This window comes from Phocoena sinus, chromosome X (assembly GCF_008692025.1).
Source record: "Phocoena sinus isolate mPhoSin1 chromosome X, mPhoSin1.pri, whole genome shotgun sequence".
Taxonomy (NCBI): Eukaryota; Metazoa; Chordata; class Mammalia; order Artiodactyla; family Phocoenidae; genus Phocoena; species Phocoena sinus.
The window spans coordinates 12,454,818-12,467,031 of record NC_045784.1 but is presented as its reverse complement, the minus strand read 5'-3'; the positions used below and the strand labels follow the sequence as shown (position 1 = coordinate 12,467,031).

Genomic DNA, 12,214 nt, shown 5'->3' with positions numbered 1-12,214 from the left:
ACCAATGTGCCCAACAGTTTCCTCAATGGACCTTTCTATTTATCTGTTTGCGACTGTGAGCCTCTGTTTCTCTTCCTCCTTTTTACATTTGTCCTGGAATCCAACCAACACTATAATTGTTCACACAGTACCCAGATCCTCTTTCCGATGTTGGAGAGGATCTCCACTGAACCCACCCCATCACGTCCCAAAGACTGAAAGCAAGTGTTCCAACACTCTCAGAGCAACCCAACCTCTCTTCTCCCCTCCTTGACCTTGCAAAATGTTTCCCAGCATCCACTGCAGGCTCTTGGAGCTTCGTGAATAGCTCTTTGCAGAATGTACCGATTAGTGCCTTTAAAATCTCTTCTGAAATAATGGACATTTAAAAAGTCATTCCAGAAATTTCAATAAAAATGAAACGGCACCCTTCCTAACGTGCTGCACGGTTTGATGGAGACTCAGTTTAAAAGAAATGTAAGTTGAATGGCACTGATTGGAGGACTTGTGGGGTCGTTTCCTTAGGAGAGCTCCCTGCCCCATGTTAACCATGAGCTACACTAATGGATCTGTGGCACTGCCCATGACCCCCATTTGGCATCTGTTTCTCGGCAGTAAAACCAATGGATCTTGGTTCAAAAAGTACTGCGGAAGAATCCTTAACATGTACCAAGCGCTTGGATGATGTGTTGTATAGATATAATGGCCCTTGAGTTTCAAAGACTTCATTGGGGTCAGTGGAAAAGGGCATGTGACCTTGAGTTTTCCCTTCATCCATAGCCTCCTTCTATGAGCAGCGTCCATGTTCTGGCAGGAGCAGGTCCCCTTTTCTGCTTATTCTGTTCCCTCCAGTTGTCAGCAGGAAGGCAGACAAAGCTGCTTTGGGGTTTAATTGCTCATGTGTTGAGCTTGTAGCTCACTGCCTGCTTGTGATGTGGGCTCTGGAAACCCTTGGAGAAACATCTCCTGGATATCTCATCAGTGTTTTCAAGAGCCAAAGAGAGTGTGTGGATTAATCCATGTTGCAAATTATGGCGTTCGCTAAATGAGCTATATATAAAGTTCACGCTCTCCGTGCTAGAAAAATGTCAACCTTTCACAGTTTAAAGTCTTTAGATAATCACTCAAGTGTTCAGAGACCAGCTGAGGCTCAAGTCTTTGTATAAATTTGAGATGACTTTTGGCTTTAGAAGCACCTAAGCTTTTCTTCTGGCCTGGAGTATTGGCAAGCTATGATATATTCACCAAATCCTAGCCTGAAAGGGCTTTCAATTAGGAAAGGAAGTCTCGTACTGCTGATGGAATATAAAGTGGTACAGCTGCTTTGGAAATAGTCTGGCGGTTTCTCAAAAGGCTAAACACTGGGTTACCACGTCGTACAGCAATTCCACTCCTAGGTGTCTACCCAAGAGAACTGAAGACATACAGCCACTCAAACTTGTACACGCAAATCAGAGCAGCATTATTAATAACAGCCAAGAAGTGGAAACACCGCAAATGTCTATGAACTTTTTGGTCTATCTGTACAAATATTTGGCCATAAAAAGGAATGAAATACTGATACGTACTGCAGTGTGGTGAACCTTGAAGCATTACACTCAGTGAAAGGAGCCAGTCACAAAGGACCACATATTGTATGATTCCATTTGTGTGAAAAGGCCAGAATAGGCAAATCCATAGGGATGGAAGGTAGATCAATGGTTGCCAGGGGTTGGGGGAAGTGGAAATGGGGGGGGGGTGACAGCTGGCGGGCAAGGGGTTTCTTTCTGGGATGATGAAAATGTTCTAAAATTGATTGTGATGATGGATGTACAACTGTGAAATCTACTGAAAACCATTGAGTTGTACACTTGAAGGAGGCGAATTGTGTAGTATGTGAATGATAAATCATTAAAGCTGGTAGCCACCCACCACGTGTCCCAGGACAATATCCTATGCTTCTCGAAGACACAGGCCATCTCTGCTTTGTAAATACTATGTCCTCATGCATGAGTGCAAAAACCTCAGGTAGTCTTTTTTTTCTCTCTCTCTTGGAGAAGTACATAATTCTTTATTTACTCTAAATAGAAGGCGTCATGTTTCCATGATGAATGCATGGAAAGCAAAGCCCATTTTGGTCTACACTTGATAAGATAATTGCATCGCTTTTATGAAATCTAAACAGAGTTAACAACTTAGGGCCCAAATTACCTGCCCGGCTGTCAGCTCTAATTATCTGAGGTAGCTTTCACAAAGGTTGAGTGCGGCAGCGATACTTCTTAGCAGCTGAGCACTTGGCTGGAAAAAATGGCTTAATCATCACACACATGATTTTCAAGCCCTTTCCCAGCGTTTGGTTCTTCTCACTCAGGATTTCTTCGTGTGGATGGTAGTGTGCCTTAACACCAACACGGTAGAATCAGTTGTCCTTTTCATTCTAATTTGGAGATCAATCTTCCATAGCTGCTGTTTGGATTGTAGGCTCCAAGCCCTAGAAGCAGCAGTATTTTTCCTGAAAGCACTAGGGCTCTCAGAGAATACTGTGAGGACACTAATTTTCTATTGAGCATCAGGTTTTGGAGGTTAGAAGAAGCCATTTCACTGAAGGCACCTCGAGCATGTTGGTGAGCCCAGGAGGGAAGCCTTGGAAGGGCAGCGTGTAGGCAGGCTCGTTCAGCTTGTTCTTCTCTACTGAATGCCTCATGAATCCATCTGGAAGGATGGTAATCTGCTCACTGGGACAGGTTTTCTGGGACACTGATAGCTCCAGGTGGCAGGCCCACGTCAGCCAACACGTGTTAAGTCCAAAGCATTCTAGCGTCCTCCTTGATGGGCTGGCGTTGGCCAGGCTTTAGAAACTTACCCTGGTTCTCCAGGTCTTCTGGGCTTTTAGGAGATACCAGTTCGTCTACGAGGCATGACTGGTATCGGACCATCCTGCCTCGTTTGTGTGTAGTGTGTTTACTTGAGCAGAGGCAGAGCTGGAGCTGCAGCTCAGACCAGCCTCCTCACGTTCTGACTTCCTGCCTTTGTTTGTTCTAGAAACCAGATGCAGCTGGAGATGAGAAAAATTCAGGTCTGCGCCGCAGTCAGTTGACATCCAGTCAGTTAGAAAGAGAGGAGAGCATTTAACGTGTTGGGATGGGTTTTACAAGCTTCCTTCCTAAGAAAGTGTATTCTTTCCAAATGGTTGGAGAAGACGTTTGCTGTTTTTTAAATAACAATGACTGGGGGGTCTAATCAAGACTCTCTGGTTATCGTTAGGTCAGGATAATAATAGTAGCTAATAGGGGTTGAGCCATAGGTAAGAATATTGCTGTCCTGACTTTACAGGGAAGGAAACTGAAGCTCGGGGTCTGCCCAGGGACCCACAGCTCAGAAGAAGTCAAGCGGTTCTGAATTCACAGCTTTCTCTTAATCACATTGGCGCATTGCCTTTGGGAGTAAATCACGTCCCTGTTACAAGGTCAGACTGAGCCCTGATTTGTGCTTGATATGGGGACGGGAGGTAATCCATAAATATGGTTTTGTTTAGATTTGATTCCAAACCTAATGGCGTATGTAATGACACGATTACTACTATTAGTATATGGCACTGTTTGCTGAGATGCCAGAGTCTGTATTTCGCACAGGCAACTAGACTGGCAACCACCGCTTAACGCACTAATGCTGGTAATTACCGAAGCTCTCGTTTAACTAAATGGACCATTTGCCTTTGAAACCAGCGTCTAAATGGAAGTACAGTAATCTGTCATCCCAGTCCACCACTTTGTCCTCAGTTTGGACACTGGCTGTAGTTATTTCTTTAGCTAGCTAGACATTTCAAATAAACGGTGTTCAAAAAACATCTATAGAGGGGAGAAATTCTGAAGTCCTGGTGGAGTTTTGGTTGATTGACTCCAATGTCTCCCTCCAATAAGACCGGTTAGACTCTACTGATGGGCAAGGATGAGCCTCTGGGTCTAAAGTGCGTTAGCAGGATGTCACCTCCTCCTCCCTTTTCCGTACAGATACTGTGTCTGATTGGTCTCCTGTGCATGAAGCAGCCATTCATGGACGTCTGCTGTCTTTGAGGAACCTCATCAGCCAGGTAAGTTAGTTTTTTGGGAAAAAAAGATGAATACTGGGCTTCCCTGGTGGCGCAGTGGCTGAGAGTCCACCTGCCAATGCAGGGGATGCAGGTTCGTTCCCCTGTCCGGGAAGATCCCACATGCCGCGGAGCAGCTGGGCCCGTGAGCCATGGCCGCTGAGCCTGCGCGTCCGGAGCCTGTGCTCCGCAACGGGAGAGGCCGCAACAGTGAGAGGCCCGCGTGCCGCAAAAAAAAAAAAAAAAAAGATGAATACTAAGCACGTTCTATTGCTCACCACATTGAGAAAAAGACATCACAGTCAGATATTAGGATATAAATTTCCTCTTTAGCAGAAGGAGATGAATCGTGTCCTTCTTTATTTGCAGGCTGACATAATACTAGAGTTTGGTACAATTCTACGCACAGAATAGATTCTATACTAAATATCTATTGAATGAATAGCGGGCAAATTAGTGCATTCAAGTTGCTGTCACTTTATTCAATAGACTATGTTCTTGAAAAATTATCATGTAAAACAGTGGTTTTCAGCTGGGGCAGTTTTGCCCCAAAGGGGACATTTGACAATGTCTGGAGACATTTTGGGTTGTCACGACTGGAAGCAGGAGCAGGGATGAGGCGGGGTGGTGGTGATACTGGCATCTAGTAGCTAGAGACTAAGGAAGTAATTAAACATCTGACACTGCACAGGGCCGCTCTCCACATTAAAAAATTATCCAGCCCTGAACGTCAGTAGTGCTGAAAGAGGTTGAAAACCTCTCATGTAAAATAAATGCTTGAAAATGTCTTTTAAAATATGACGTCGGGCTTCCCTGATGGCGCAGTGGTTGAGAGTCCGCCTGCCGATGCAGGGGACGCGGGTTAGTGCCCCGTTCCGGGAAGATCCCACATGCCGCGGAGCGGCTGGGCCCGTGAGCCATGGCCGCTGAGCCTGCGCGTCCGGAGCCTGTGCTCCGCAAAGGGAGAGGCCACAACAGTGAGAGGCCCGCGTACTGCAAAAAAAAAAAAACAAAAACAAAAAACAAAAAAAACGACATCGTATAATTTCAAAGACTTGTTCAGTTCTGTTGAATCTCCAGTAGAAATGGCTCTGCCCAGTTTCATATTAGTGTCTCTGCTTCTAGGGTGTCATTTCAAGTACACATTAATTTGAGTTTTGATGGTTTGGAATTATTGGGAACTTAAGCAAAGGCGCTTTTAAGAAAGCGGTTTCAATCGCCATTCAAAATTCCAGTAAAGTTTTTATTCATAGTGTTTTGTTCTCTGAAGAGACAATATGGACCTTTTAGGTTAGAAGCTCTTGGCCCTTTCATGGACCCCTTTGATAGTCTGGCAAAGTCTATGGACCCCTTCTCAGACTAATGTTTTAAATGCATAAAACACAATATAGAGGAACTCTATAAACAAATGTGTGACATTGTAATATATGAACTTCTTTATTAATGCATTCCATAAGAAGATTTAGTGGTGATTCTAATTGCTACCATAATTTCTAAGTAGGATGAATGTATATTTTGAGATATTTTAGATATCTGCAATATTCATACTGCAATTAAAAATATCTGAGATTCCTCTCTGTGATAGCCCTATATACTGCTGTTACTACTGTGGTTTGTGATCTAAATTCACAATCACAAGACATGATAAAGTTCAGGTGGTAGTTCGTGGAAATGTGCTTTGAAAAAATTCCAATTTCACGGACCTATATAGACTAAGAAATCCTCCCATGAGATAACAGTTTCTAAAGACGATTTTCAGACTACTCTAAGCCACTATCTTAAGCTGTTTTTGGTAGCAGCAGCCTCTTATAAATAGAAATACAGATAGTAACACGTAACTCTAGCTAAATGAAGTTAAGCTGCTTCTCAGATAAAATGAAACATTTACCTTTTTTTTGATATGGTGAAAAATGATCATTGCAGCTTTTATATATGACTTATTAAATTGGACTGATATTCATTTATGTTTAGTATTTACGTGTTTACTGAATATCAGCTGGAATCATGTCTTTATCTAAGCTCTTTTGCATTATTTAAGCAAGTTATTTTCTTGGAACCTCAATTTCTGCCTTTATAAAATGAGTGTTCCAATACCTACCTGTATTAGTCAGATCTTGCTGTGTAACAAAACACCCCAAACTCAGTGGCATAATACAATTAACATTTATTTCTTGCTAATGAGACTTTGGATCAGCTGATCTGGACTGAGCTTGGCTCCAAGCTGTGGGTTGGGTACAGCTCTGCTGCACACGCCTCCCATCCTTTTTTCACCAGTAGCTACCTGAGGAATTTTCTCCTCGTGGCAAAAGGCTGACGCGTAGCAGGGCAAGCTCAACCATGAAAGAATACTTCCAGTCTGCTTATGTCACATCTGCTAACACTCCATTGGTCAGAGCAAGTCAGATGACCAGGTCCAAATTCAAGGATCAAGGAAGTATTGATACATTTTGTCAACTACATTTTGTCAAGGGTGAGAATGTATTACACTGCTACAGGAGAGTGAAGAATTGAGACCAAAAATTCAATCTATTATGTTACCTTGTATGAGTTTGAGAGAATTAACTAAGGTGACATTGTGTAAATTACCTGCTCCAGTTACTCCTCATAAATGAGGAGTATCTATTTTCTTATTACAATCTACATAGCGCTTCAGGTAATCAAAGCATACTCAAAAACGCTCCTGCTAAACTAAACAAACATATTTTAGTAAGGCGAGTAAGACCAAGCATTCAAACGGCTATAACAAAGAGAAAAGAAAATTACAAAAAATAATTCTCACTTGGTCCAAGAAGGGAGAAACTGAAACTGTAGCTAATTATTCTTTACCGAGACTTCACACTAAAATAATGTGAGATTTTTAAAAAAATAACAGTGCCTGGGCTTCACTGTAGGTATTCTGATTTAGCCTAGGGCAGGCTTCATGCATTGGTATTTTTTAAGCTCCTGTAGGACCAGTACATTCAGGGATTTTTTAAAAAATAAATTTACTTGTTTTACTTATTTCTAGCTGCATTGCGTCTTCATTGCTGTGCACAGGCTTTCTCTAGTTGCGGCGAGCGGGGGCTACTCTTCGTTGCGGTGCGTGGGCTTCTCCTTGCGGTGGCTTCTCTTGTTGCGGAGCACGGGCTCCAGGCACGCAGGCTCAGTAGTTGTGGCGCACGGGCTTAGTTGTTCTGCAGCATGTGGGATCTTCCCAGACCAGGGCTTGAGCCCGTGTCCCCTGCAATGGCAGACAGATTCTTAACCACTGCGCCACCAGGGAAGCCGAGGAATTTTTTTAAAAAGGCCATTGAGAATCTGCCTGCCGATGCAGGGGACACGGGTTCGAGCCCCGGTCCAGGAAGATCCCACATGCCGCGGGGTGACTAGACCCGTGAGCCACAACTACTGAGCCTGCGCGTCTGGAGCCTGTGCTCCGCAACAAGAGAGGCCGCGATAGTGACGGGCCCGCGCACCGCGATGAAGAGTGGCCCCCGCTTGCCACAACTAGAGAAAGCCCTCGCACAGAAATGAAGACCCAACACAGCAAAAATAAATAAATTAATTAATAAACTCCTACCCCCAACATCTTCTTAAAAAAAAAAAAGAGTATGTGGAAAGGAACAAAAAGACTGATAGGTTGGATTTGATTAAAGTTAAGGACTTGTTCATCAAAGGTAGTATTTTTGAAAGCAATGAGTCAAGCCACACATGAGAAAATATTTGTGCTATATATATATATCTCACAAAGAACTCATATTCTTAGCCTAAAATCAATACAAAAAAGATTGGCAACCTAACAGAAAAATCAGCAAAAGACTTGGACTGGTACTTCATAAAAGGGGATATTCAGATGTTCAGTAAATATATCAACCTGTGCTAATAGTAATTGGAGTAATTTAAATTATGAATAAGAAATTATATTACCAGTTCCTCCCATGAGAAGGATTAAATTTGGAAAGACAGAAAGCAGCAAGTGTCAGCAAGAGTGTGGAGCAACTGGAACTATCATACATTGCTGGTGGGAGTATAAATTTGTATAAACCACTTTGGGAAATTGTTAAGGAATATCTACTAAAGCTAAAAATATCTCTATGCTACAACCCCGCAGTTTCATTTCTAGGTTTATATGCAACAGATATGTATACACGTGTTCATCAAAAGACACGTACAGGTATATTCATAGCAGCCTTATTCATAACAGCAAAAAAAAAAACCTTGAAAACAACCTAAGTGTCCATCAAAAGTAAGATGGATACATATATTTTGGTATATTACTCAGTGGAACCCTATACAGCAATGAAAATGGATGAATCTGAAAAAACAGGTAAGTGAAGGTAGCTGAGCAAACACAAAAATACATACTTCATGGTTCAATTAATATAACGTTCAAAACCAAGGAAAACGATTCTATGATGTTAGTATTCTATATGCCTTTGCCGATGAGAGGTGGGTAGTAATTTGGGTAGGACATACATAGGTTTCTGGTAAGTTTTTTTCCTTTCTCCCTTTACCTGTACGGTGATTACGCAGATAGATTTTCTTTGTGATGATTCACTGAGGTTTACATTAAGGATTTATGCACGTTTCTTTATATCTGTTGCACTTCAATAGTAATTTATTTTTTAAAAAGCAATGACAATTTGTTAGGCCAGCAGGAAGCAATTAAGGCATCCTTTGGGCATTTTGTGACCTTAATTTGGTACACATTAGGATCCCCTTGGGCTGGGATTGGGTAGGGGTTCCTAAAAATGCTGATGCCTGAATTCAACTACCTTTTTTAAAAAAAATGAATCTCAAAGACATTCTTCATTCTAAGTGAAGCAAGCCATACTCAAATTTTATACACTATATGATTCCATTTGTATGTCATTCTGGAAGGGACAAAAAATATAAGAACTTACTAAAATCAAGACCAGGTGATAATGAAGGTAAGATAGATGAATGAAACAGAATAGAGAGGCCAGAAAAAAAACCCACACATGGCCAAGGTCACAAATGTTTTCTTCTAAAAGTTTTCTAATTTTACATTTTACATTTATGTCTATAATCCATTTTGTTAAATTTTGTACAAGGTGTGAGGTGTTGGTCAAGATTCATGTTTTTGTTGTATATTGATGTCCCTTTGTTCTGGCACCATTGCTAAAAACTCTAACCTTTTTCTATTTAATTGCCTTTGCATCTCTGTCAACTACCTTTGATGGTACCGCCGTTGCTCTGAGACGCAGCCTGGGTATCTGGCCTTTTGTTTTTTAAAGCTCCCCTGGAGATTTGAATGCACAACCCTATAAGCCTTCCCAGTAGAGTCCCACTGCATGCAGGGGGTAAGGACTGGCTTTTCTGTTTCTTGAATAAAACGTTTTATGCTGCTCCCTGCAATCTTTAAAGAGCTAAGCCACTCTCAGGGTGTGGATACTAGGAAAGACCCTGAGCATTCTGAAACGTCAGACCTTTAGGATGTGGCAGCTCATTGAAGGCTAAGTAATAAAGAATAAAAAGAAATCTCAGATAATAACTGCCTAGAAGTTACCGAGTGCTAAGCATTTTGCTTACATCATTTTTTAGTCTTCATAACAATCTGTAGGGTAGGTGAAATTGTCCCCATTTTACAGAAGGAAATTGAGGCTTCAAGAGGGAAGTAGCTGGCGCAAGGTCACACTGCTTGTTAGGTGATGGTGCCAGCATTTGAACTCGGGAATCACTCTGCTATCCTCTCTCTGAGGTCTTAATCCTAGGTATGAAACGAAGATAGTGGTGCCATTTAGAGAATCAGGTCTGGCAAGACAAGGAGCTCCTTTCAGGGGAGCTTGGTTGGCAAAGGCTGAATTTATGTGGTGAGCTGGGTCTCTGGGTGGTTATGTCTTAGCAGGGAATTAGAAACATGTACTGGGGATGGAGATTTGGATTTTTTATTTTTTAGAATAAATTTATTTATTTATGGCTGCATTGGGTCTTTGTTGCAGTGCATGGGCTTCTCATCGTGGTGGCTTCTCTTGTTGCAGAACGTGGGCTCTAGGTGCGCGGGCTTCAGTAGTTGTGGCACACAGGATTAGTTGCTCCGCAGCATGTGGGATCTTCCCAGACCAGGGCTCGAACCCGTGTCCCCTGCATTGGCAGGCGGATTCTTAACCACTGCGCCACCAGGGAAGTCCCGAGATTTAAATTTGAAAGCCATGTATAATATATGAGAGAAAAAGAAAAGGATTTGAGGGCAAATCCTGGAGGAAATGCCTGCATTAGGAGATGTAAGGATGAAAAGGACAGAGTTAGTGAAAGAGACAGAAAAAAAGGCAGTCAGAGGTCGGAGATAACTCCAGGTAGAACTCTGTTTTAGAAGCCAGGGCAGAGGTTTCACGAGGTCAGGATGAACATGTGGCAAATTTAGAGGTGGAAGGAGGCGGGGGACAGAGCAGTGCAAACTGGTTTCCGGAAGTCACAGGTGGTCTTTAAAAGCAGTATCAGCAGGGTTGTGTTGGTGGAAAATGAGAGAAGGGGTAAAAGTAGAGACGATGGGGATAGACTATTTTCAAAAAAAAAAAAAAAGAAAAAGGAGGGGGCAGCAAAGGGAAGAAGCACATGGATGGATGCTTGGCAGAGGGTCAGGACTGAGGGATGGGGAGACTTTGAAAGCAAAAAGAAAGTGTATCTCGAGAGAGCAGGGGACGCATGTGAGAAGGTGGATGAAGGAATGTCACGGGTGTGGCGGGAGCTGGGGGGGCCCGGGTGCAGTCATGGGCTATTGGACTGCACTCATATATTTCTTCTTCAAAGAAAGGAGCAGTGGGAGAAAAGAAGACTGGAGGAATGCAGAGAGATTTTAGGTGTGGGGAGAAAGGGAATGCAGGAAGTTCTCACATCAGATGGCTTTGAGCTTGGTAAAGTAGGAAGGAAGTGATGTGTTCTGATGAACGTGAGTACCATAGGTGTTCATGATTTTCTTTTCTGCTGAGTGTAGAGAAGGAAGTGATAACTGTGGGAAGGACAAAGGATAAAGCCTCAGCTTCTTGTAGTCAGTTGGTTCAGCCTGGGTAGGCATATGCTTTGGGGCTGGGACAGAAAGTTGCCAGGTACTAAGCACTGTGTCACCCATGGGTGCCCTGATATTATACAACCCCAAGGACCCATCAGAAAGAGCTTCTGAATATAGGCTGAGACTAGGGGACAGACAAATGATGATAGAACAATTAAAGATAAGCTATTCATTTTTTTAACTGAGAACCCACTGTAGACTGGACCCTCTCTGAAGTAATGGGTTAGAATTTACCTTATAATAGTATATGATTCAGCCTTGTCAATAATTCAAACAAAATGCCACAGTTCATTTAAAGTCATACTTGTACCTATAAATACAGTCCGCAGTTTGCAAAGGGAAACTTAATTTAAAGGAACTTCGTTGTAGTGTGAATATGTAATGAGTGGTGAACACTTCTGTACTGTGAATAATTCCTTTTTTACATTTTCATTTACCTGGATTTATGTATAAGCACCTAGATGATGATTTAGAAATGGCAGCGGTGACTGCGGTTAACAGAACACAATAAAGAATTCCTTTAAAGGACAGTCTTCTTTCAGCTCAGGATCTGTCACACAGAGAAAAATGCAGTTAACATTTTGCTGTGAATTTCTTGTGTACTTAGCAGTGTGTGGGGAAGAGATTGGACAAATATAGAACATTGAGAGTGGGGAAAAAAAGGGTTTGAGAACAGATCTTTGAGGGGATGCCTCTAATAAAATAATAATGACAATAATAAAACAGCAGATGCCACACTGTGAAGTCCATGGGCAGTGCTTGTGAAGGGAATAAATGCTATAATTCAAATTCTTCTCGAGTCAGAGGGTCAGTAAGCATTTATTGAATACAGATGGAATTTGAGGTTATGAAGGAAGGGAAGATACAGTCCTACCCCTCCCTGCAAACAGCAGAGCTGGGATGACAAAGTAGTATAAAGGATATTGGAATTTTTATTTTTAAGCAGATGATTTTGAGTCTCCCAGAACCCCTTTGCAGACCCACCTAAAAAGGCTCTGCGTTTGAGATCCTGTAGACTCAGGTGTATATCAAAATGCATGAGCTTGCCAGTCAGAGGGTAGAAGTCCAAAGGACAGCATGACTAGGGGGCTGACTTGTACATGCCCACAGAAGTAGAAGAATGTATGTTAGGAATGATGGTGAGTGAAGTAATTTATTGG

General features: G+C 42.3%; 1 protein-coding gene across 3 annotated transcripts in view; it reads left to right on the top strand.

Annotated features, from left to right (window-relative positions):
* ASB9 (ankyrin repeat and SOCS box containing 9) overlaps positions 1 to 12,214 on the top strand; it is a 41,402-nt gene that overhangs the window by 4,033 nt on the left and 25,155 nt on the right. For all 3 annotated transcript variants that reach the window (XM_032618699.1, XM_032618698.1, XM_032618700.1), the window contains exon 2: positions 3,969 to 4,048. In XM_032618699.1, coding sequence (XP_032474590.1) covers positions 3,969 to 4,048 — 80 coding nt within the window. The remainder of the gene's footprint in view (positions 1 to 3,968; positions 4,049 to 12,214) is intronic.